We start from the raw sequence: 26,011 nt of genomic DNA on the forward strand, positions 1-26,011 counted from the left end.
AGTGTAAAAGTCCAGAGTGTGAGCAGGGAGTCTCTGAGCAGACACTTCATGATGCCTCTGTGCTATGAGATGCTGTGTGCTGACAATGTGCTTAGATTATCAGGGTACAGGTTTATCTACACTTTTATTTAGCTTCTGAACATTCTACTAATATCTGACACACAGAAATAGAGAGAGACAGATCAGAGATTCATGAGATGAACAAAACGCACAATGGCACTCTTAAGCTCTGCTACATCTCGGCTATAACACCATATCCCATGGACAATGATCTTATTTGTAGCTTCTGGAATAAATTCTGCAGCTGATTGATGGCAGGAAGTGTTGTGTCTACTAATGAAGTGCAGCAGGGGCTGGATGCAAAGAGCACTTTAGTGTGCAGATAGGAGAAGCTATTCATCAGAAGAATCTTTCATGCCCGACCATAGTCAGAAGATTTATGGTCGGATCCGGGGAAAACTGAAATTGAATACACCAGGACTGATATACATGTTGTAGTTATATCTATGAAATGCTGTATTTTTGTTAATGACAGTGAATTGGAGAATGTGTTGTTGAAGGAATACACCTTTAAGTTCCTGGTAGGAAGTTTGGTCATGGACAGTTAGGATCACATGACGTTCCATCTGTGACCATTTTATGAACAGGAATGGCATCTGATGCGGTAAAAGAAATTTCAGAACCAGGTGCTTTACTTTACATTTCAGAAAAATAGTTAAGAACTATTAACATATGTATATTGGTAAATTACCTAATATCCTACCCCCCCTCGGCCCCGCCCCGGCACTCTTACACACACATTACAAAATGCCTGAGTTACCAACCGCTTTAATAAAGTATCAGTCGTGTCAGTAAGCAACATGGGACCCTTTATTTCCTGAAAAATAAAAAGCTTTCACAGTTCTAGAAATGTCTGCTCTTTCTGGGATTATTCTTGTAATGATAGCTCTTAGTACATAATATACTTTTTACCAAAAAAGCACTACTAAAATTTTAGGTTTCCAGGCTTTTAGTTTCCCCTTTTCTGTTTAGCACCTTAAAACCCCAAAAAAAGTGAGGCACTTGATGACAGCGGTGTCATCTTTCTGCAGTAGCCATCTGGAACGCTTAAACCATCAGCTACACGAGAGTTGAGCAGCAGGGCACTTTTTTTGGCATTTTTTTATAAAGCTTACCATAAGACCATAATATTTTTATACCGGAAAGCAAATGTTTCATTTTTTTTTTTTTAACCTAAAGAATCTTCATTAACATTTAGAGCCTAATACAAATGAAGTAAACCGAGACCCCCAAAAACAGTCGGGAGCTTTTTAGTTACTGTAGCTTGTTATTATTAGATCTAATATTCTAGATCTAATAGATCTAGTCCTATATCACTTGATCACGTATATCACGTATAGGAGAGTAAGCAGCAATTCAAAGTTTTTTTTTTTGGGGGGGGGGGGGTTTCAAATTTTTATTATTTTGTTTTTCTCCTCTTTTTACATCTAAGATGTCTAATTTTAAAGAATTACTCATATATTTTGAGAAACCAAATGTAATGGAAAGAAGCTTAACACAGCGAGTAGAAAGTAAATGTTGCCAACCTATAGTCCTGGTTCCTTTCTCTGACTCCAGTGGTAGAGTGGAATCTTGTCTTTAGGTGTAGACTTGCAAGATGAAACTAAAATCTTGTCCAGGGTTTGCCATAGATGTAGCTACAAATGATTCTATTTTTGGAAAATTTCTCAGTACAGGCAGTCCCCGGGTTACGTACAAGATAGGGTCCGGAGGTTTGTTCTTAAGTTGAATTTGTATGTAAGTCGAAACTGTATATTTTATAATTGCAGATCCAGACAAAAAGAGCTTAAACATTTTTTCCTGTAATGGGACCAAGTATTATCAATAAAGCTTCATTACAGACACCTACAGCTTATCATTGCAGCCTGGGACTATAGTAAAGCATTCAGAAAGCTTCACCAGAGGGGTCTGTCTGTAACTATGGGTAGGTACACCATGCTAGTAATGGTTTGGACCCCCTTTTGTTTTCAGAACTGCCTCAATTCTTCGTGGCATAGATTCAACAAGGTGCTGGAGGCATTCCTAAGAGATTTTGGTCCATATTGACATGATGGCATCACACAGTTGCCGCAGATTTGTCGGCTGCACATCCATGATGAGAATCTCCCGTTCCACCACATCCCAAAGATGCTCTATTGGATTGAGATCTGGTGTCTGTGGAGGCCATTTGAGTCCAGTGACCTCATTGTCATGTTCAAGAAACCAGTCTGAGATGATTTCAGCTTTATGACATGGCGCATTATCCTGCTGAAAGTAGCCATCAGATATTGGGTACATTGTGGTCATAAAGGGATGGACATGGTCAGCAACGATGCTCAATTGGTACCAAGGGGCCCAAAGAGTGCCGAAAAAATATTCCCCACACCATGACACCACCACCACCAGCCTGAACCGTGGATACAAGGCAGGATGGATCCATGCTTTCATGTTGTTGACGGCAAATTCTGACCCTACCATCCGAATATCGCAGCAGAAATTGAGACTCATCAGACCAGGCAATGTTTTTCCAATCTTCTACTGTCCAATTTCGAGCTTGTGCAAATTGTAGCCTCAGTTTCCTGTTCTTAGCTGAAAGGAGTGGCACCCGGTGTGGTCTTCTGCTGCTGTAGCCCATCTGCCTCAAAGTTCGACGTACTGTGCGTTCAGAGATGCTCTTCTGCCTACCTTGGTTGTAACGGGTGGCGATTTGAGTCACTGTTGCCTTTCGATCTGCTCGAACCAGTCTGCCCTTTCTCCTCTGACCTCTGGCATCAACAAGGCATTTCCGCCCACAGAACTGCCGCTCACTGGATGTTTTTTCTTTTTCGGACCATTCTCTGTAAACCCTAGAGATGGTTGTGCGGGAAAATCCCAGTAGATCAGCAGTTTCTGAAATACTCAGACCAGCCCTTCTGGCACCAACAACCATGCCATGTTCAAAGGAACTCAAATCACCTTTCTTCCCCATACTGATGCTCGGTTTGAACTGCAGGAGATTGTCTTGACCATGTCTACATGCCTAAATGCACTGAGTTGCCGCCATGTGATTGGCTGATTAGAAATGAAGTGTTAACAAGCAGTTGGATAGGTGCACCTAATAAAGTGGCCGGTGAGTGTATGTGAAGTTTTCCTATTTTTGATGTCACCCTAACTCCAGAATCCTTTGAGTTTCCCATTACCTGTGCATTGTGGGAATAAGGATACACCAATTACACTGCCTACTTGAACGCAAAGCGAAAACACAGATTTTTTTTTTTTAACTGTTTATTGAACAAGATGATGACACTTAGAGTTTGACGTAATACTTTTCTTGTATAGTATGAACATGTAATTTGACAATATATACAGTTAGAATAAACTTGGATCCAGGAGATATAAGCAGCACATTGCTTCCAGTAACGGCTTCCCAAAAGTCGATGTACAGATTACAGTTGCTAAACAATATGCAGTATAATGCGACAGAATATATCAATAAACATAACAAAACATTTAACCTGGTAACCTTTGTTTTGCGTTGTAAGCTGTTAATCTTAAACGCTGTAGATGCCTGATATCCCTTTTATTATGTGACATCTCAGCGCTTAAATAGAGCGATCCCAGGAGGTCGCCCTTAGGCTACATTCACACGGACGTATGATTTCTCCAGTCCCGTATTTACGGGCCGTATATACGTGACGTTTTTCATCCGTATGCAGCACGTATGTAACCCGTATTTTATACGTCCCCATAGACTTCTAGGGCATACGGAACTGAAATACGGGAGAAAATAGGACATGCTCTATATTTTTATACGGTACGGTACGGAACGGAGTTAACAATGGCAATATAAATGGTCAGACGTATTGTCCATTGAAATGAATGTGGCCGTATGTAATCCGTAAGAAAACGGTACGGTACGGATACGGCCGTTTTCATACGTCCGTGTGAATGTAGCCTAAGAATAGAATCCTCTCCACCGGTTTTCTAAGGTGTAGTGCTATACCCTTATGCAGGGTAACCTTACATATTTGAATGTGTATTAGCTACAGATGCACTGAATCAGTTTGGAGAATAGTGTTTTAAGCTGGAATAGTCTCAGATACTCCATATCCATCCAAATTTATCCAGGTTATTCCTTAAAAAATTACTGCTTCATATGGAAGCATTTGGTTGATAAGTGTCTTCCACATTTGTAATGTCGGTGTATTGGCATCATACCAGTATAATTCTATGCATTTCCTTGCCATGAAAAGTGTTTCTTGCAGGAAAATATGATAGGACCACTCCTCCTCCACTATGTTTTACAAGCAAATTTCAGGTACACACGGAACATTCAGAGTGAGGTGGCTAGTCAGGAAATCCATATTGTGTGTAGAAAGTCATCTTCCACTGAGCCACATCTAGGGTACGCCATGACATGCGCTCGCCACATTCCCACCATCTCTAGCATGAATAGTTGAGGGGGAACGGGGACATCCCTGACACGCACCTGAAATTCTGGGGAGAGTGTGCCATTTATTAATTATCTACTACTTGTGGATTTTTTAAAGAATGGGTGTAAAGTTGGGTCCAAAGTTAGAGCATTTTAGGAATTCTGTTAGGAAGGGCCACTCTATAGAATCTAAAGACGCCAAGGTTTCTACCCGATTTCAGTTAGCACTTGGACGTCCAGGCATAAAGCCCAATTGGACATGATGAATAAGATACAGAATTCCCTGGAATGCAAGTTAAAAGTTTACAATCTGTATGAAGTAAAGCAATTGTCCTGTATGAGCCAGATTCCAAGGGGGTCCTTGTCAGTTTAATAGGACCACTACAATGGCTACAGAAAGAGTGTGTGGCAAGCTCCTTTCTTGATAGATCGCCCGCGCCTGGGGACTTAAGTTATCTAGCACTTCCTCTATTTCTTCCAGAGTGATCGGGCCTCCAGACTTCTGGACTGTTCACTGGTGCATTTTGAGAAGAACTCCTCACAATCTGATTTTTAATAATTTAACTATTTTGGAACTAATATGAGCCCTGTTCTGTGTAAGAGTTTGTATGTTCTCTCCGTGTTTGCATGGGTTTCCTCCAGATTCCTCCCAAACTCCAAAAACATACTAGTAGTTTGATTAGATTGTGAGTCCCAATGGGCACAGGGACTGATTTGGCAAACTCTGTGCAGCGCTGTGTAATCTGTGTGCGCTATATAAAGAATTATTATAGGTTTTAGCCTGTGCAGTCTTGCCGAGCTTGTAAATTTTTATATATGGAAATTTGGATTAAATTCAGTAAATAACCAGCTGCTTGTCTGATTTATCTACAAAGTGCTGACATATTGCACAACTCTGTTTATTCCATCGGATTGTTTCCGCCACCAGGGGACTCTGCAAACTGATTTACGCTCCAAAGATGTGTAAACTGTGGCCAGCTTTATACAAAGCCAGGTAACCTGTCAGCAGGGATTTGGACTGTAATAGGAAATCTAAACATGATGGAAACTTGAGGAGCTCATTTAAAGTTCATATAAAAGAAATCAAATTCCGTTCACGGCTTTTCCAAGTTGTCTTATCTAATACTGTGGTTAGGGCAATTGGGGTTTAAAATTTTTATTGCTTCAATGGAAACATGGATTATCAGTAAAGCTTCATTACAGACACCTTCCAGCTGATCATTGCAGCCTAGGACTAAAGTAACATCCAGAGACTTCACCAGAGGTCACAGTGGGCAGAGAGGTCCGTCTGTAACTAGGGGCTGGGTGTACTTAAGTACGGGACCACCTGTACTTGAATTAGAATGATAAGCCTTGATGGTGTCAAATAGCAATGTGTTAGAGGAGTTTCTCTGTACAGTAGGTAAATAGTAGAAAAATGCTTTCCACCCCTTGGGAAGCTTGAGTTCTTAAATCCAAATGGAATCTGGAGCAAGGGGTCTGCCTACAGGTTTCAGGGCACCATGTCCAGTTGAACTGTGTAAAACACGATCCAGCAAACAAAATCTTCTCTTTATTGAACTTTTAAAAGTAGTCCATGTAGTAACATAGTTATAGGGAACGTAGACTGCATATGGGTCCATGAATACTTGGGGCCCTTGTATCTATCGGCTCGTTTCAGCCATTACCCTATACCAAAAAACCAATGGTGTTGTTCATTAGTTTCCATTGTCTTTCGGGGATGTGGCTCTTGATAACCTCAAGCTTCCCGTGTTTTATATCTATTCTTATTCTGGAGGCAATATTCCTCTATCTGACGGCATGTCAGCTTCTCGCCTTGTGACCCTTTGCACCGGTTCAGTCTTGGAGGACCTGAGCGTGCACTTTCAGCCTCTGATCTAATGCAGTAAAACAGTCGACTGAAAGGATTTTTCTTATTGAAAGTGACTATAAAATACCGGTCATAAAAAGTATATGGTGCAGATGTTACTCACAAAAGGACACATGGATCCGCTCATTGTATGTACTGGTGACTTGTGAACCTGCCCTGAGCAAATTGGAGGACTTTTTCTGTAATTTTATGTCTCTTCTGGGCGTCTCACAATTTAACAGGGATTGTTTGATGGAAACTATTCACCGGAGAGGTCTTATTGTTTCTGCCAATTTGCTTGTCAAACAGACATTTTTTTAATTTTATCTTGCACATGATTTTTAATGATTTTTAGGCATTTTACCAATTACTTGAGAATTTCTCGGTAATTTTTTTTTATAAGACAATCAATGCAAGGAAGGTATAACATATAATTATAAAATGGACACATAAGCGGAGATATATCAGAAGTGTCTGAGGTAAAACTGTTCGAGTTGCCCATGGAAACCAATCAGAGCTCAGCTTTAATTTCATAAACAGCTTTGGGAAAAATGAAAGCTGAGCTCAGATTGGAACAGTTCTGCTCTCAGACACCTCTGATAATTCTCCCCCTATGATACAGTATTGGTCTAAACAATTCAAAAAGCCGTAATTAGGCACAATCCTGTGGCCACCACCCTTATTTCAGATTAAAATAGATAGTAACATGTTTGTTTAAATGCCTTCATGTCTATGCAGTTATCACATCTTTAAGGGTTCCTTCAGCTTTAGGAACCCCTTTTGCTTAGTCCTCAGGCATGCGACCATGCGCTTAAAATTGGCCGCAAACAAAAGAAAGTTGCGGCACTTTTCAGCTAAGGGAAGATGATCTCCATAGGAGGCGAATGACCTCTGCCACTCAGTCCTGGTGTACAATAAACCTCAATGGCGGATGAGGGCTACCTGACGGTTTTGCGGCTTGCTCACAGCCAGCATATACAGCTGTGTGCATGAGGCCTTAAAGTGAGAAGTCAAAAGCTTTGATGAGTGAAGGGTCCACTTTAATAAGGGGGCAGAAACACTCAGATAAACCAGTGTCCATTCTGAGGCAGGGTCAGCAATACGCCAATTTATTACTAGTAAAGTCAAGTCCAAACAATGCTCTGCTTGTATTTTCAAGCAAGGATGAACAAAGCCCAAGGGGTACTGTGCAAAACGGACAACTTCTGCTCTTTACTTTTAGAGATTGATGCACATCTCATCACACAGAAAAGCCATTTAAGTCTACATTCAGACTAACGTGTTTGACCGATGTGCCATAGCACGGCAGTGACACGTCGGCACACAGGAGAGGAGGAGGGGAGAGTGCTGCTCGCCCCCCGTCCCTCTCCATGGAGATATATGGTGCGCGGTGCCGTAATACGTGAAAAGATAGGTGTCCTATCTTTTCCTGGGTATGGAACAGTAGGGTGCCGCATGTGTGCTGCACTGTACCACACTGTGCGCCCATTGCAGGCCTACGGGGGACATATATACGGCGGCCGTATATATACATTACATCACCCAACGGTGATTTTCTTAGGATTTTCTTTTAGAATTTTATCACATTTTTCATTTCAGCAAATAGATTCTGACTCAAAGCTCAGATAAAAGTAAAGTTAATATCGGGGTGACTTTATTGCCTAATACCCCCCTGAATTCACATGTATATGATGAGGCTGAGGTTTGTAGTGTGTTCTAGGTTTTTGGCTGAATCCGAACCTCATCCCCCCCCCCTCCCAGTAATGTAAATGTTGCCTTATAGGTTTGCGGTGGATTGTAATGTGCAGTGAGATGTGGAAGTGCAGAGAGAAGGCTGTCAAAATATGGTCTGGTTGGAGTGGCGCGCTGAATATGTGAGCCTGCTTCCTCAGCAGCTCGCCTAATTGTCAGGGCTTTCTGGGGAGGCAGCAGCCCTGCAGCACACTGTAATGGTCCATCAGACTGGCACCTGTGTATATTGTGTAATCACTATCCGTCAGGCTTGACATTTCTCAACTTTCTTTTGAAGCATATGTGTGCATTTAAAATGCATAGCTTACAGTAAGTAGTGTGTCTGGAACAGCGGCTTAGCTAGAGCGCAAGAAACCTTCTTCTCCTGCTCATTTCTGCAGTCACAAATACGTGATGGGAAAATGTGCCCAAAGCCTTCGTACTGCTCGGTGTCGCCCAATTCATCATCCCCTCTGTACAAGCTGCACACTCCCGCCAAGGTCTGGTTAATTATTTTCTTTGCACCTCTATTAAGAGAAGCTATTTTTTGCAGCGCATGCCAAATTCTCTGCCCAAGTTTTGTTTCAATTTTGTGAAGTTTTTTGCCAAGTCTCCAGGTGTAAATATAACACGAGTCAATGCGTTACTCATACTCATGAGTGCGATTTTCATAAGACTATTACTTTGTGCTCAATGGAAGGCCTGGATTTTAGGATACAGTATGGATTGTTTTTATTGGCTTCTGGAGAGAAAATTATATAACTTTTTGTTTTGGCATTGTGGTGAAAGATGGTTGTGCGAGAGGATGATACTTGAGGGGGTGTTGGAGAAGGCTCTTCTACAACTCCCATGAGCGTAAACTTACTGAAGGTCTGGTGAAGATGCCTGGCGGTGGCACATCAGTGCTTTTCTTTTTACCCCAGTGATCAGAAGGGAGTATATGTTTACTTTTCCGGGGACCTATGGGTTTAAGCTGTAGTGGTGGAAGACACTTGTGCAGGAGGGGTTAACTTAAGGGGTGTGGGAGAAGAATCTTCTACAACTCCCATGAGCGGGCACTTACTGAAAGTTTGGTGGAGATACCTGGAGTGGAGATACCTGCACTTCCCAATTCTCCAAGTCACCATAGTCCTACCATTAATAGGAAGTTTAATGGATAGTAATCTTTTGTATATGAATAGCTTTAGTCTGTTTCAACTTTATCAACAGCTAAGTGATTTGTAAGACAAATACCCAGTATTTTTATTTTATCTCTACAGGATTCAGGCAAAAACTCGAGAGATACGTGAAAGGCAAGCTAGAGAAAAGGACTATGCCGAGATCCAAGAATATTCAAAGAGTTACGGAGGACCGGATGATCCCTCTTACGCCAGCACAGGCCACTATGACACCGTAGCAAGCAGTGGTACTCTAAATATGAACAGCAGACCCCAAAGCCCAAGAGATAGCAAGCAAATGGAAGCATTGTATGCCCAAGTAAAGAAACCGAGGAACTCAAAGCCTCCACCTGTAGACAGGTAGGCACCAAGATTCAATGCATCCTTTACCATGAATTCTTAATGTCTAATGTTTTAATTGTGGATTGTCCATCATTGATGTGTTTTTGGTGGCCAAATCTGTCTTTTGTAACTGAGAAAACTCTTATACAAATTTTTTTTAACAGAGCTGCAATAAAGTATTTTATATAAGAAAATCTTTATGTTCGTTGTTGATATAGTCTACTTACATGAAATGTTTTTCTTTTGAGTGAATTAGAAGATAAATAATAGGTTTTCGATTTGAAAATCCCAAACATTAATAATCCAGACTGGGACCATCTTATAGATATGCACTCCCTTCATATATTGTGAGTGAAGACCCTACAGCCGGGTATGCATAGCTGCACTGAATGGTACTTGCTTCCTAGAAATAAGAGCAACACTAAAATAGTCTTCAGGAAAAAAAAATGTATGCAGCGCCACAGTCACTCCCTTGTTTCTGGGTCTCATGATTCTTATTTATTTGCCTAGAGTTGACCCTTTGTCTTAGCTACAGCAATATAGTCCCTTTAAGAGAACCTGTGCCCTTATCCCTAAATGGTTCCTTTCCATGGCTGCAATGTTAAAAAAAAATCAGTATGTAAACTTATATGCAACTCCTCTGATGTGAGTCATTCACACGGAGTCCTACATATTAATATTTACTTGCACTGCCCTGCCTCCTTGTTCCTAATAAACAGGTCTAAGTGATCTGATATTCTGCTGAATAGAACATTGAGAGATCTCTGTTACATCGTTCGGGGCTTAGTCATGTAATCAGGATCACATCATCTAAAGTCCTGTTACATTTGCAATGTCAACCCCATGTGTATATATCTGATCACATGAAATCACATCAAGCCTCCCTGGAGGCTGCTGTGATTTCATGTGATCAGACTAATACTTGGGGTAGACATTGCAAATGTAACAGGACCTTAGATGATGTTACCCTGGTCATATGACATGCTGAGAAGAGGCATGGAACATGAGGAGGAGTAGTTAAGAGGGGCAGGGCCCCCTTCCCTTGATAATAATATAACAAGGTTGAGTTAAGGGAAACAATTTTTAGCTAATAGAAGGTTGTCAATTAAGTAGTAGGGCTTCATGGGAACCTGCCACTAGCTGTATTTGTAAAAATGTGATTACAGGCTCCCTCTAAATTCATAGATCTGAGATAGTCCTGGCAGAGTCTGCACAGTAAAGCCTTCTAGAGAGCTGCATATAACAGAACATGACACAATTTTGGATAATTTAATCAAATAAAACTTCAAAGATTGTATCTCTGTAAATGATCACATTACTTTTTATGATAAGTCTCCTTTAAAGGGCACCTACCACCACAAATCTACCTATAAAGGTAGATTGGGTGGTAGGTGGATCAATGGGACGTGAGGATAGCCCTTTTAAGGGCTAATCCTCACGTCCCTGCACTTTTTTAATAACTTTTATTAGATATTTATTCAAATTTACTTATGCGGCTACTGGGGCGTGGATTAGCCGAAAATGAGATTACACGAGGCGGCTACTCCACGCCCCGGTAGCCACTTTACCCCTCCTACTCACCCATCTTCGGCCCAGCCCTCGTCCGGCGATCCTGCCGTCTGCGCATGCGCAGAAGAGCAGGCCCGCGCCTGCGCGGTCACTACTCCGAAACAGGCGCGGGCCTGCTCTTCTGCGCATGCGCAGACGGCAGGATCGCCGGACGAGGGCGCGCAGCTACGCGGAGCTGCGCGCCGAAGATGGGTGAGTAGGAGGGGTAAAGTGGCTACCGGGGTAAATTTGAATAAATATCTAATAAAAGTTATCAAAAAAGTGCAGGGACGTGAAGATTAGCCCTTAAAAGGGCTATCCTCACGTCCCGTTGATTCACCTACCACCCAATCTACCTTTATAGGTAGATTTGTGGTGGTAGGTTCCCTTTAAAGGCCAATTTCTGAGTATTTTAGGTTCTCTCTTTTAGGTCTATTTTAAGTCACACAATAGATGAAAATATCATTGTCTAGTCACCATCTTTCTCCTACATGTTGTTGTGGCATTTCAGTGTCTGTTGGGCTTCTAGGTTCTCTGTTGACTTCTTCCTTTGACTCTTTGATATTTAAGTGAAATATATTTTGTTTACCACTAGAAATTCTCCTGGATATTTTCACGGCCTCCAATTAAGTCCCATTGATAAAGGGGGATTTTACTTGTAGCTTTTTTTTCCCCTCCGTGTTAGAAGATCCATTCAGCAGTAATTGACTCTACTCCCGAGTCTTTCTCGTTGACCTAATTAGGAATGTTGTCGAAATTCTGCTTTGTAATCTTCCAGTTCGACTTACGTTTCTCCAACAGATGACACATTTCCTACAGAACACGGAGGGATCCTTCTTGCTGAACACAATAAGAAGGAAGAAAAATCTGCAATTTGTTTGCTCTTAGCTATATTTAAGTGGAAAGTTGCAAAATGTTAAATCGAGCCCTAAGGTTACCCTAAAAGGCAACTCTTCAAAGCTCTGGCTTCATCCCGAAAGGGTAGATTAGACTGGAATCTGACAGATTTCTCCCTGAAATGTGAAATACCATGATACATCTTTGAGTTGCGGGGTTTACACTTTTTTATAACTTCTTTCTAGATGTGTAGAGAATAGAATAGAGATAAAATGATTAAAGCGACCATTGTTCAATTAACACCGGCCTGGGGTTGTAAAACATTTTTAAGAGTATTCTGGTTTAACCCAAAAATCCTTTTTGTATAAGAAAACATTTAGTTTAAAAAAAATTTTTAATTGCCGTTTTGCTAAATTTTATTTATTCCAAAAAAGACAATCAGTAGTTTTTGACTTTCCTCTTGGCATGACATTACCTGCCCTTATTGTACAGGATAAGACTGTGTATATATGGACAAAAGAAGGGTGTTTCTTATGAACATCTTTCAGAACTAACCACAGATCTTCTGTGGCTGGAGGCTTGCTTAAAGGGGTTGTCCAGTGACATCAAATTAGCCCCTGTACACAGAATAAGGGGTTACTTGCTGATTGGTGGAGGTCTAAGTGATAGTTTCCCCCATGCACCATGAGAACAAAGCCAGTTACACGTGTCCTACTGCTCTATTTATCTCTGATGATGCTGACAGAGATTGCCGATTGCTTTGCTCGGCTATATCCCTCTGTTCCATAGACAGTAAATGGAGTGGCGAAGGGCATGTGCGATCGGGCGCCCCATTGTTTTGAGGACCCTTGTTCTCTGTGGGAGTCCCATAGATGAGGCTCCCATCGATCAGCAAGTTAGTTCCTATCCTGTGGAGAACCCTTTTAAATTCTTCAGTCTCTCCACATAATAATCCACATCAGACTACAGGCGGTTCCCTACTTAAGAACACCCGACTTACAGAGGACCCCTAGTTACAAACAGACCTCTGGACATTGGTAATTTGTTGTACTTTAGTCCCAGACTGCAATGATCAGCTGTAAAAGGTTTCTGCAATTAAGCCTTATTGTTAATCCTGGTTCTTATGAAAACCCAACATTTTTAAAATCCAATTGTCACAAAGACCAAAAAATTTTTGGCTGGGGTTACAATTAAAAAATATACAGTTTCGACTTACATACAAATTCAACTTAAGAACAAACCTACAGACCCTATCTTGTACGTAACCCGGGGACTGCCTGTAATACATAATAGTCTCTCCTAGACAGACCCGGACCAGAAGTTTATGAGATGTGAGCTCTGTGAAAATTATATCCCTTTCTGGAATCCTTACATCATGGACCTATCAGGTCGTTGTTACTAATCTGAATCATTATTGACATGGAATGATATAGTGGCTTTGTTGCATCATCCTTGAAGGGTGGCAAACATATACGTTGGCTGTATTCCCTCCAAGAAGATGCACGGGTCTCATGAAACCTATTCGGCTGTTCTGTGTCGGGGCTTGTAGACGGCATTGTCCTGCAGATACGATTGACACGAAATTGGCACAAAGCTACAGGCATCCTAAATAGCCTGCAAATGGTCGGCTAGCCGCTCACACCGTTCTGTGGACGCTTTAATGGACACATAAATACCGTAATCATATGTTTTTTCCGTATGCATTTTACCACTGTTGGGAAAATGCCCATTTCAGACAGAGGACCTTTAGTGAACTGTGTTTTTTTTTTCGTTATGTAAGTGCTATTCAGAAATGTCAACAGGAGATTGTCTAGAGAGAGGGAAAGAAAGCCGCGGCTCGTAAATCACTCCGAGCTTTTGTTTGTTTCTTCAAATATGTTAATTCACTTTCCTATGTGTTTTCGTAGAATGGTTAATGGGATGTGGCGATATTTTTAGAGCATTAGATTACATCCTTCTTCTATAATAATACACTACCCCTTGGACTATGGTTCTGTCACTTAAAGTGATTTGCATCATGCTTTTCAGGGAAGCTTGTAAAAGTGTTATTCCAGATAGTCTTCAGCTGTATTGTATTAGAACTGACTAGTATGAGTTGCCATGGATTAGGGTTACACAAGTGTTTAAAAACTAAACAAAAAAAAATAATTGCTCATACTTGCCTCCATTGATAACACTTTGCTGCCGATCTGATGGCAGAAAATGGCTTTTAAAGGGAAAGTGTCACCACAATCTTCACAAATACAGCTAGTGGCAGGTTTCCATATAGCCCTCTTAACTAATTGACACCCTTGCTTTAAAAATGGCTTCCCTCACACTGCCATTAAGTGAACTTCGTAGTTTTGCCTCAGCGCCATATCTAGAGCGAGTCGAAGGGGGTTTGGCCTCTATGGCTAAATCCAGCAGATCCTTCCCATGTCCAGTGCTTCCTTCTCAGCATTCAGCACTTAATGTCTTGTGACCAGGGTGATGACATCGAAGGTCCTTTTACCACATTTGTAAACTGTACACCATGTGTGTAGTGTATCTGATCATATGCAATCATAGGAGTCCATGAAGGTTGCTGTAAATGTTAAAAAAACAAACTAAAAAATACGGCTTACACAGCCAAAAACTTTAAGATACATTTAAAAAGGAGAGCAAATATAATAGAGTAAAATACCAAAAGGTAGATCGTGGATGAAAATTGGACTGGGTCCACATCAAAATTATAATTTTCAAAAAAAGGCCAGAAAACCGGCCTCACTAAGACCCATTAGTCATATATGTGGGGGTAATTATATTCCCCGTAAAACTTATAACCTTTATTTGTTCATTTAAAAAAAAAAAAGTGTTTTTGATGACAATTATAAAGAAAGAAACCCATTAAAAATCTACAAGCAGGGACTCATAGGAATTCATAGGATTGTGTTTTCATTTGCGGCTCAGGTGTGGTATGTTTTGTGAGCATGGGACCATAGTATTTCTTGCTGTATGGAGTATATGGAGTATAGTGAGAAGTGTTGTTCCCACCACTATATGGGTCCTTGGCAGAAAAACTTCTACCCTTTTTCCAAATGATGCACCATAATTGCCAGACGTACTGGTCAGATAAACGTGGCTTGTATCACTGTTACAAAGTGTACACTTAGCCCCGGCACCCCCCTGAGGACGCCACGCAGTGGCGAAACATGTCGGGGGGGCTCTAGTGTTTTGTTAGGTTTTAGATAGCAGCAGGAGGACTCTAAATTAACAATCGACTATTAGTGTTAGAAATAATGGCAATAAATGTGTGATTGTGGTTGTGCGAGTGGCATGGGAATCCTAATACCTAAAGTATGAAAGTGTGAATTGGACCGATAGATGTCTCTGGAGAATATAGTGAGATAGAAAGAGCACTAGTTGAGTGAGATCCATAGATACATTTACGCACTGGTTACTTTGTAACAGTGATACAAGCCACGTTTATCTGACCAGTACGTCTGGCAATTATGGTTAACTAGTGCATCATTTGGAAAAAGGGTAGAAGTTTTTCTGCCAAGGACCCATATAGTGGTGGGAACAACACTTCTCACTATACTCCATATACTCCATACAGCAAGAAATACTATGGTCCCATGCTCACAAAACATACCACACCTGAGCCGCAAATGAAAACACAATCCTATGAATTCCTATGAGTCCCTGCTTGTAGATTTTTAATGGGTTTCTTTCTTTATAATTGTCATCAAAAACACTTTTTTTTTTTTTTTTTTTTTTTTTTTTTTTAAATGAACAAATAAAGGTTATAAGTTTTACGGGGAATATAATTACCCCCACATATATGACTAATGGGTCTTAGTGAGGCCGGTTTTCTGGCCTTTTTTTGAAAATTCAAATATAATAGAGGACACAATAGTTATTATAATATTATCATACCCACAACAACCTCAAAGCCCCCCGCCACCAAAGTTGTTGTCCACTTCAACCAAACACTCAAGAAAGGGAAATTGGTGTTCGACCTTGAAGTACTTCTAGAAAAAGGCTGCTGTGAGTTCATGTGATCGGATACATACATGGGGTACAGTTTACAAATGTGTTTCCCGGTCTTTTCCTCCTTTGCTTTTTTTTTTTTTTTTTTTTTACAGCAGCCCATGCCGTGCACCCTTTATTGCTCATTGTCTGCCTCCTCGCACACTTATTATACCTGTCTATTCATATTTAAACCACTAGATGGACGCCCATACGTCTAATCTACAGCCCATTGTCTTTCTACAGCGGATGTGTGTTTTCATTTGTAAATGCATTGCCTTGCTATGAGAGATGGAACTTGTGTTTTCAATGTGTAGCAGTGCGGATACAATAATAATCCTTCAGATGAGGTTGGCATATGAAAGGGAAACAAAAACCAGTCATGGTCGGCAACAAATAGTGATTTCTCCCTCCAGGAAATGTAGGAATAGCAGAGCCTTTCGTGTTGATGAAACACTCTCGGCAGCACGTCTTACAAGAAGTGAAAGCCTCCGACTTAACTTAAAGCAAATGTTTTTCCTGGAAGTACAAGGAGATGAAAAAAAAATTGTGTTCCAATGAAGTAAGATAAAAGAGGGATTAAAGGAACATCTCTCTTACCCACTTCCCCTACTTTTATACTAGTTGGACAGATAATGAGAGAGCATTGTCCTCGACCGCCGGCCTCCATTGCTTATACACTTCTTTATGGCTGGTAATGAAATCCAGATATTGGCCTGGAGCAACATGGCAGGTGCTCACATTCCTTTCCATTTACAATCATAGGAACCATAATCCCACTATCCCATTGAAAGCTCCCATTAGATATAACCCATTGTAAAGGGGAAATGATGGCTTAAAATATCCCCAGACCAATCACCTATAATAAGTTACATGAGTAAAGTTGCGCTCATTTTCGTCCTAAACATAAGATGAGAGGTGAAATGTGAATGTAAGAGGAGGCTTAATATAAATTGGGGAATAGCTAGGACAAGACCCAAAATCCTACAATACGAATGAAAGTCCTTGTAATTGGCAGCCTGAAGGCAGTACCAGACCCGGACCGTTTTTGCACCACGCCCCTTATTTCCTTACTGCACAGCCATCTTAAAGGTGGATCAACCCATGGGTCAGGACATCTCCTTTTATACATAGAATTGAATTGAGTTTCCAGTGCTTGGCCAGATGTATGGTTGCATTGGTTTGAACCTGGATAGATGGGTTGGAAGGGGCCCTAAGGTATCACTTGCCTAGTAAATCTCCTTCTACCATATCTGATGTGGGTACATTTCCAAACTTTAGAGAAATTATTTAGTACCATCACCCGAGTTGTCTGGACACTGGTCCCGCCTGCCCACTCCTCTACAACTGTGGTCATGTCCTCAATGACCTTCTCCAGTAGCTTGAGAGACTCATCATGCAAGTACATGCTCTCCTAAATTTACTTAAAGTGAAAGGAGGTATTAATCCTTGAAGGTTATCAACATAATTAATTTTTTCATCATTGGATATTATACGGTTGATAACAATTAGAGGTTTAATTAAATTACGCCTAGGATGGACAATGTCAGATCATCGGGCCGCTCAAATCCATTTTGGATTTCTCCACTGTGTTCTTTACCTGTTTTTATGTAATGTTTCAGCTTTAATGGTCCATAGACTAATAAATGTAGAGGAATCGAAAGCAGAGGGTACGAGATAAAGAAATATCCTGCCCTATATATTCTCGTTCTAGTCACTTGAGTGCGATCTTGCATTGTTTATGGCTATTAACTGCCAATCAAAGTCACTACCCCAATGATTTGACTATGACCTTTAAACACCCCCCTCCTAGTTAATCTTTCCTAGCAAATAGCCAATTATCCACGAGAGAAGCAGTGGGTGCAGAGCTTGATTGGCAGGGTGCTTAGGGGGCTGTTTTTATGGGGGTTTTTTGGGCAGTGAAGGACAGAGATAAAGTTTTTATATCCTGTCCAAATATGTATAGCAGCCATTTTATTGATGCACGTCCACCAGAGGTAGGCAAAGTGCTGAATCCATCCTCAGTGCTGAATACTATTAGGATGAAGGTTAAAAAGAACTTCTGTCGAAGTTTAGGAAACCGTGGTCTAATTGGATTGTATATGTGGGAGTGCATCGGAAGTGGGGTGCGCAGATGGTAGCGAATAGGGCATAGGAGTATGGATGGTGTACATCGATGAAGTCGCTGCACAACTAGAGGTTTTGTTCTCTGCCATCTTGGTTTGAGTATGTGTATGTGGGGGCAGCTGTAAAATTTGTGCTCTCAACCTCCCAAAATAAGGCAACTTTTACATTGGTAAAAAATTGGCACATTCCACCAGGAACTACCGCTTTCTTGGTTTGGTTAGCGAACACCACCCTTACTTTTTGGCACTTACAAGCCAATTTTACAAACATTACATTTACAAATCCAGATAATCCCTCTAAATTTGTAAGAAATTCAAAAAAAAAATGTCTACATTGTGTATCTTTTTGCTCCTTTTTTAAAAGGTGATCTATTCTACTGCGTGCTCATCCATTGGGAAACCTTACCGACCTAAGCTTCCAGATTTATGTAGTAACAGTAGGGGGCTCCTCAGCATACCATGCTCCAATATTGATCAGCCAATGGTTTGGGAGTAGATGAACAATTTGGTACCATAGATGGTTCCATAGTTGTCCACCCGGCACTTACATTAGGTTACACTACCACCTCTAGTATGATGCCATTGTACTTTACAGCTGTGTAAGCGGTGCTCTTCCTTTCCGGTATTCCCCCCGCCTTAAGCTATTCTTAGCCCTTACTCTCCTTAATGTCATAGATAACTTTTTCTATTGATTGACCACACGTCAGAATAGACCTCACAATGGCTACGTCTGTGGCCTTAAAGCAATGGGTTCATCACTCATCTGATTAGCTGAGAAGTCTACTCCAGGATCTCCCAAATCTAATACCCTAGTGTATAACTGTAATTGTTTTACCCCTTCCCCCCTCCCCATGTACACATACACACCCGCACATATGGAAATATGACCTTTAAAAGCCTTTTGTTACGCAGATCTCTAAATGGCTGCTCAGGCACAAGCCCAACGTGTCCGGAGCGGTTTTAATTATCTCCAGAACTGTGGATATGATTTAAAGGTTGCGGAAATCAGAAAGGCTAATTCATTTTTCATCAATAATCACTAGCTTTAATATTTCATCACAACCCGCTGATTCCTCCCGACCACCTTCTGGGCTCTGATTCATTACGGCAGCAGACATAATTTAATGTTTCTCCTTCTCCATCCGCTGATGTGTTTCTTTTATATTGGAGACAATGGCGAGATGTGTGCGTTTTTAGGCTCTTGAATCACTAATTGATCGGGGCTATTAGGGATGTGGATGTGTGCTTGATAATCACATTACATTTGCTGGCTTTTTCATACTGGTCAGCATTGTGTCCCTGTGTGTGGATGGAAAATAGGACGCACTCATTCAACAAGTTTCTTGTTTGTTAGAGCTTCTAAATACTCGGTATTCTAGATGAATTGTGCCACGAAATCATCTGGTGTGTGGGATATTTCTGATGTCACAGAGCTGTGCTGTAATACCTGACATTGCCCATACGCTACAGTGGCGCCGTTTCTCTTTTTTCTTCCTTATATAATTCTTATCGTTTGGAAAGGGACCAAGAAACTTTATCCAAGAGTGTTTCAATCTCTGCAATGCCATTGGATTCATGTTGAGGAAGTTGCCTTCATATTCTACATGGCCAGAATTTGCCTCTTCTTCAGGTAGTGCACATTATAAACCTAATGGTTGCCCTAAGTATTGACACCAAGCCGTACGATTTTGACAAGAAATTGTATCCAAATTAATATCTATCCAATTCTAGATGTTGGATTGTAAGATACCCAGTCCTTTGTACCGACATTATGTTAGCTAACGGCTAGTGCCTGGGCAGCGGTTTCTCCCTCTTCCCCAAAAACAGATTGATATCTGGACAAGGCAAGCATCCGCCTTCATAGTGAAGTGTAGAGGACTATCTGTCGACTGAGCATGTGACCCCTCCCCCCGCACTTTATTTTATATCTATGAGACTTCTATCTCCAACACCCTCTTAGGGAACGAATGGAGTTTTAGGACACATCCAAAAGCAGTAGAAGGTCCCCTCCTCATGATCTATGAGAATTTGAGGCAACCCCTGTGTGTTGGGCCTGACTGCCATTTTTCAAAGGTTAGGTCAACCATTGTCGTTGCACTGAAGCTTAGTAATTATTGGGTCTATTTCCACCTTAAAAGCTATTTTATACTGTAAAATGAGATTTTGCAGACTGAGCAAACATAAGTTATGGCTCTGAATTAACAGTTGGTGCGGACACTCTATTATGAGCTATAGGAAAAGAAGTGACCACTTTGCGTTTGTTGCTTGCCTTACCCGGGAAGCACAGTTGCTCGGTGGTTAGCACTACAGCCTTGCAGCGCTGGGGTCCTGGGTTCAAGTCCCATCCAGGTCAACATCTGCCAAGAGTTTGTATGTTCTCTCTGTGTTTGCGTGGGTTTCCTCCGGTTCCTCCCACCCTCCAAAACATACTGGTAGGTTGATTAGATTGTGAGCCCCATGGGGATAGGGACCAATTTGGCAAACCCTGTGCAGCGCTGTGTAATCTGTGTGCGCTCTATAAATAAAGGAACTATTATTATCCCTTTTGATATGTGCTGCAGAGAAAAATCATATAACAAGTGAGAAACTAGCGGCTCCCTCACCCTTTTTTTTAGCCAAATCATCTGACCGTCACCTCACTTGATATTGGAGCGGCAAAGTAAAGCGGGTGGAGCGGGATGGTAATGGTTTATCTATTAGGGTCATTTTTCTTTAAATAGTGTTGCCCTCCTGGGGGTGGGTTGTCAGGCTACTTTTTTATGTTCCTGCATGATTAATATTTTTCCCATTACTTTCTAGCAGCAGTAAGCTCCCTTGGTACTGTTAATTAAAGGCTTATGCGAAGCCTCCAGCCCTGGCCCTGAGTATTACAGAGGGCACAACATAGCAGATTTTTCAATTTAGAATAAATAATAAGATTTTTGTATCGTCAGATTTGCTCATTCCTTTTTGACATTGTCCTGAGCAAATTTTATGAACTTGAAAAGAAGCAGCAAAGTATTAACTCTGTGATGCCCCCATTTATAGGTCAGTATACGCCAGGTAGCCAGGTGCCTTGGAGTCTCCGCACTCTTGTTCCTGAACTACCAGACTGGTTTATACTACCTTTGTTTTTATTTTATTTGTTTTTAATGCAAAAAAAATTACAAAAATAAACCTTAGTTTATTTCAGTTGCGGCTTCAGGTCCCATTACATTTTCTTTCATGTCTGGATTTACAGTACGAATTGTGCACAACTAAAATGGAGCAATGTGCAAGCGACCAGGTCGTCTGTTAAATCTGTGCAGTATAAATCCACATAAAATTCACATGCAACTTTTCTGCTGCTTGCTGCAGATTGTTACAGATTAGCAAGAAAGTGTAAATCTGCAATATGTGAATTTGCTGTATACCAGACTTTTCAACAAATTTTGGAGAGATCAGTGGTCCAGTGTGTGTAAAACAATAGGGGGATTTATTACGGATGAGCTCATCGTGCAACAGTTGTGCTACTGCCACCACTAGAGTAGGGTGCACAGGATATACATGAGTCTCCGGCACCCAAATTAGTTCTGCACCAGGTCCCATTTCCTACCCACTTGCAGTAAGGGTGGCATGGGGCAGCAGGTAGCTGCACCGCCAGAAATATTGGCGTACAAGCCCTGATAAATTCCCCCCACTGTCTCTACTTGATTCTAGCAGCAGTACCTCTGCAGTGGCTGGTGACGTAGCTGCTCTGACTCACTGCTACCCCTTCACTCTGCATAGACCTACTGTACAGTCCGATACCTGTATGATCTTCATTTCATCCTGCTAGCAAGACAGAATTCAGCAAGAATTGAAAAGGGGATAAGGAAAGAGAGGATGATAAGAAGCAAAGTATGTAAAGGTAGTGAAACTTTGCTGTTATAAGCTATGCTCTGTTTGCATTCACTTGAGCTGTTGACTGTTGAGTTTGTTAAGTTTTCTGACCATTCGAAGTCCACACATTGACCTTACACCACTACTCCCAACATCAACATCTGAAAAACCTGCCAAGTGGCATCTGGTTTGTATGAAAATGACTCTTCTATGAGAGATGATGTTGGGGAAAGAGAAGCATCGGGCATGTTGAATTTTACATGCTCGCTCAGATCAGACTTTTTTGGGAGGACCCCTTTAAAAACATTCTCCCTTAAATTGAAGTTGAAATTTCGGATCCTGTTACAGCTGAGCTATTAGAAAAGATTTTTTTTTCACTTGAGAAAGTTTCTTGAGCAGACAGAGGGCTGATAATGTGCATACAATCCATTATTAATCAGCTTATCTTTCAGCGGACACTAATCATTTATGTTAGTGAAATAATAGCAGTCAAGGATTATTTCATTTTAAGTGGAATTTTCACTTGTATTCCCGTATGAGAAGTCTGCTTAGATAATGGCCCTCGAAACAGAATGATGAATAAGTCCATGGAACTGATTATCGTCCGGATTCGGTCTCATGAGTCAGTCGTGGGCTTTTAAGCTGCTCACTGACAAAGCATTTGGAATGGATGCTCCTCACTTTCCGAGTCTTACATGTCCACGTCTTGCTACACTGCCGGAAAAGCGGGACATCACCATTAGTATGAGGTCATAAAAATGGACCATTGGATGGAAGTTTCAAGTCTCATGAGGACAACTTTTGTCCATGTGCCCTATTAACCATCATAGATGGAAGGTCTCAAGCCATCTATGTATCACATATACCTTCTGATGAATGGAGACTATGCTTTCCTGCGAGTGGCAAGGCTAGCAGTCAGTGGCTTCCTTATTTGATAATATCAGTTTGCCATAGCATCCTTTAAAGAGTTTCACCAGGAATTCTGGAAAACCTCGTGCGGAGAGGGGTTGCAAGACAAAAGTGCAGCTTCAACAGCCTTCTAGTACTTTCGGTTTTTGGTCCTGTGTCCATCCAGAAGTTCCTGTGATCACTGAGCCCACTTTGGTCAACAAGCTGCTTCTTCTGACGTGAGGATAGCAAAGAGAATACAGCCCCGTGGTCTGAGACGGCATTCATTGGCAGAAGCAGGTCCCATGACTTCCCTCAGTTTCCGCCAAGACATGGGAAACATTGAGAGTTAGGGTAAATAGGGTTTAACTTCCCTGACCCCCACATGGTTTTTCAGAATTCCTTGCAAACACCTTATAAAGGAGTCTTCCTACAATCGTAACTGATCTCCAAACCACCAGAAAGGGAAACTGTTACGGATGGCCTCAAGAGCAATTGGAAAGCGAGGTGATGAAAGTCTGCCTATGAAAGGTCTCCCCCAATATCACAATCGATAACCCCTTCAAAAATCTATCCCGTTTGATGCCTAAAATTTTTTCTTTACAGTTTTCAACAAAAATTGTATCCTATGATCAACACATATGTACAAAATTCTACTTGAAGTTTCAATACTCGGAGACATGGAAATGGAAATGCAGACAATGATACCCACTGCTTATATTTACCATCATAAATGCATCGGGAAATAAAGAGAGACACTCGAGCAATGATATCACAGATTAAATGTTTTGGGGGACACGCCCCTCCCTATAGATCTTTTGGGAAGGCCTTATATTAAAGAAAATTACTATCTGGGATAGTCCGGCAAAAAAGTAGCCCTTAGACTCCAGTTTCACAGATGATGTCTACTGGTTGTCTCTTAGAAATCTTGACTTCTATAACTTACCGGGGCGGGGGACTTTACTGCACGTTCCTAATAAATCTCGTTTTTCGAATTACCTAAACAAAAAGATTCATAATAACCACCTTGCAGTATGATAATTTGCTTGTGATATCCCACTTCTATTGGCAGTTTTGCTGAGGCGCTGGGTTCTAGGTGCAGAGAATTTCCATAAAATACATATTTTTCATGCTTATTTCAGATTTACTTTCCACTCCTGACATTGATGCGCCATATCAAGGAATAACCTCACCTTTCTCAAATAACATTCTATTTATGTGCAGGAAATTTGCAGAATAAATGGTGTTCTTGATGGGGTTTTTATCATTTCTAAACAGTCATTACATTATACATGTTAGAAATTCATGCCGGCAGTATACAAATTTTCAGGATTTGCTTTCTGGTAATTGGCAGGTGTTTTGAATTTTTTTGCTTTTTTCCTCAAGCCTTCAAATAAAATTCATTTCTCATGACAGACGAGATATGGAATATGGATGGGAAGGCCACTTATTCTGTTTTTTTGCTTTTAGGTTGATGATGAAAGCTCCTTTTTGTGTGGTTTCCTATTTGGGTATAGTCCATTTTGGAGTCGTATCAAAAAAAAAGAAAAGAAAATGTATCATTATACTCCAGGGGTTGGGGAATTGGAAGCTCACGGGTCTCATGGGTCCAACTATCATGTCGTGTTGGCATGGTCATGTAGGACAAAAAGACCTTTTTGGCCGCATCGGTTTTTTAGTGACAGTGTCTGACCACAGTTACTGTATAGGCACATGGTAATTCCTTCAATTTACCACAGTATTAAAAAAAAAGTGTGGCTTTTTTTTCTATTTCAACCTTTTTGAAATAATTATCTTAATACTCTAATTTGTTTCTCTATAGGATTAAAAGGGTCCCTTCAGAATTTCATAAGAGGTGTGAGAGCTCATGTACAGTAGAATTCTATTGGCCCATATTGTGATGCTTTGTTTTTAAAGAAACCACTGTTATAGGCTAGGGAGGCCATTTTGAAAAATGTCCATGTTTGACGTTTACTCTTGAAAAAAAAAAACTTGCATTCATTTCTATGGGTCCCTGGAAGCTATTGTTGGAGGTGTGCCATAGCTGAATTTCGAATGAACCCCAACTTTCTTGTCCGCTACACAATATAAATAAAGTTTCCATAGTCGATATAGGGAATTGTGAGTTCCTCCTTAGGCCCCCTGCACACTGCTGTAGTTTTTGGAAATGTGTTAGCCATTGAAATGACGTCTAGCACATGTTCCCATGTACAGGCTCAAACACAAGCACGGGGATGGTTTCAATTTTTTTACCGACTGCCCGAGCTGCAAAACTCGGAGCAAGTCATTTCTGAGAGTTTTTTCCTTACAGATAGTAGGTACCATTATTAGACGACATGCATACCCAATGTGTTCTCATCTGGGCGACCATACAGAAAGATGCAGGAGGGAAGAGTGCTCTTCACCGCTCCTGTCTCCATTGAAAACCCAGCGGTTGTGCTGTAATATGGCAAGTTGTAGAACATGTCCTAGATCTTTCCATGCAAATGCCCGGCTCGGTCATGGTGCAGAGAGACAACATCTATGGGGGTCGTCACGTGTCTGCTCTTTGTGTGGAAATATCAGGGGCCACCATACGTCCATGTGAATGGAGCTTTACATTGTACTGCCTTGTAGAAAGCTCCTTACAATGACACAAAATGTGCCTATACAAAGTTGAAATTTTCTGAAACCACATGTCTTGTTCATGCTCTGTGGGACCTGTACACAGTCCTTTTTAGTTTGGGAGACCATGCCCAGCAGAGTTTGTGATTGTCCGATCACAGTGACCCTGTTCACCCTAGTAAAAGGCTTTAGATGATAATTCATTGATTAAAATATTTCCATTACTTTTCGTTCACGGATACGAGGAGCTTGACACATCATTTCGTGTCCACGTCCACTGAGAGCGCTTTCAGTTAATAGGCAGCCAACAATAATTCAAGCTGAAGGACACTTCTGAAAAATGTGTTTTCTGCCATTTTCTTGTCTTCGCTTCTGCTGAATACGTCTGAAATTGCACATTTGCCTTTTGCTTCATTCCATGTCAGTGATCTGCCGGACAGCTGATTGACGTTCGTTGACCAATTACTGTGCGTGCGTTTTCTCCCCAGTGCACTAATCTGGCCCGTAGCTGTTTAGTGTATCATATTAACAGCACTTAGCAGGGTGAATGAGTACTGCGTAAATGTGATTCACGGAAAAGTTCTAGGCAAGAACACGTTAATACTTTATTAAAGTGTGCCTATTAGTGTAACCTTATTTACCAACTCCT

At 41.1% G+C, this 26,011-nt stretch overlaps 1 protein-coding gene across 17 annotated transcripts in view; it reads left to right on the top strand.

Moving 5' to 3' along the window:
- Nucleotides 1-26,011, top strand: part of PARD3 (par-3 family cell polarity regulator) — a 420,270-nt gene that overhangs the window by 293,988 nt on the left and 100,271 nt on the right. For all 17 annotated transcript variants that reach the window (XM_072154020.1, XM_072154026.1, XM_072154024.1 and 14 more), the window contains one exon: nt 9,290-9,547. In XM_072154020.1, the coding sequence (XP_072010121.1) occupies nt 9,290-9,547 (258 nt within the window). The remainder of the gene's footprint in view (nt 1-9,289; nt 9,548-26,011) is intronic.

The sequence above is a fragment of the Engystomops pustulosus genome, chromosome 5 (assembly GCF_040894005.1).
Source record: "Engystomops pustulosus chromosome 5, aEngPut4.maternal, whole genome shotgun sequence".
Classification (NCBI taxonomy): Eukaryota; Metazoa; Chordata; class Amphibia; order Anura; family Leptodactylidae; genus Engystomops; species Engystomops pustulosus.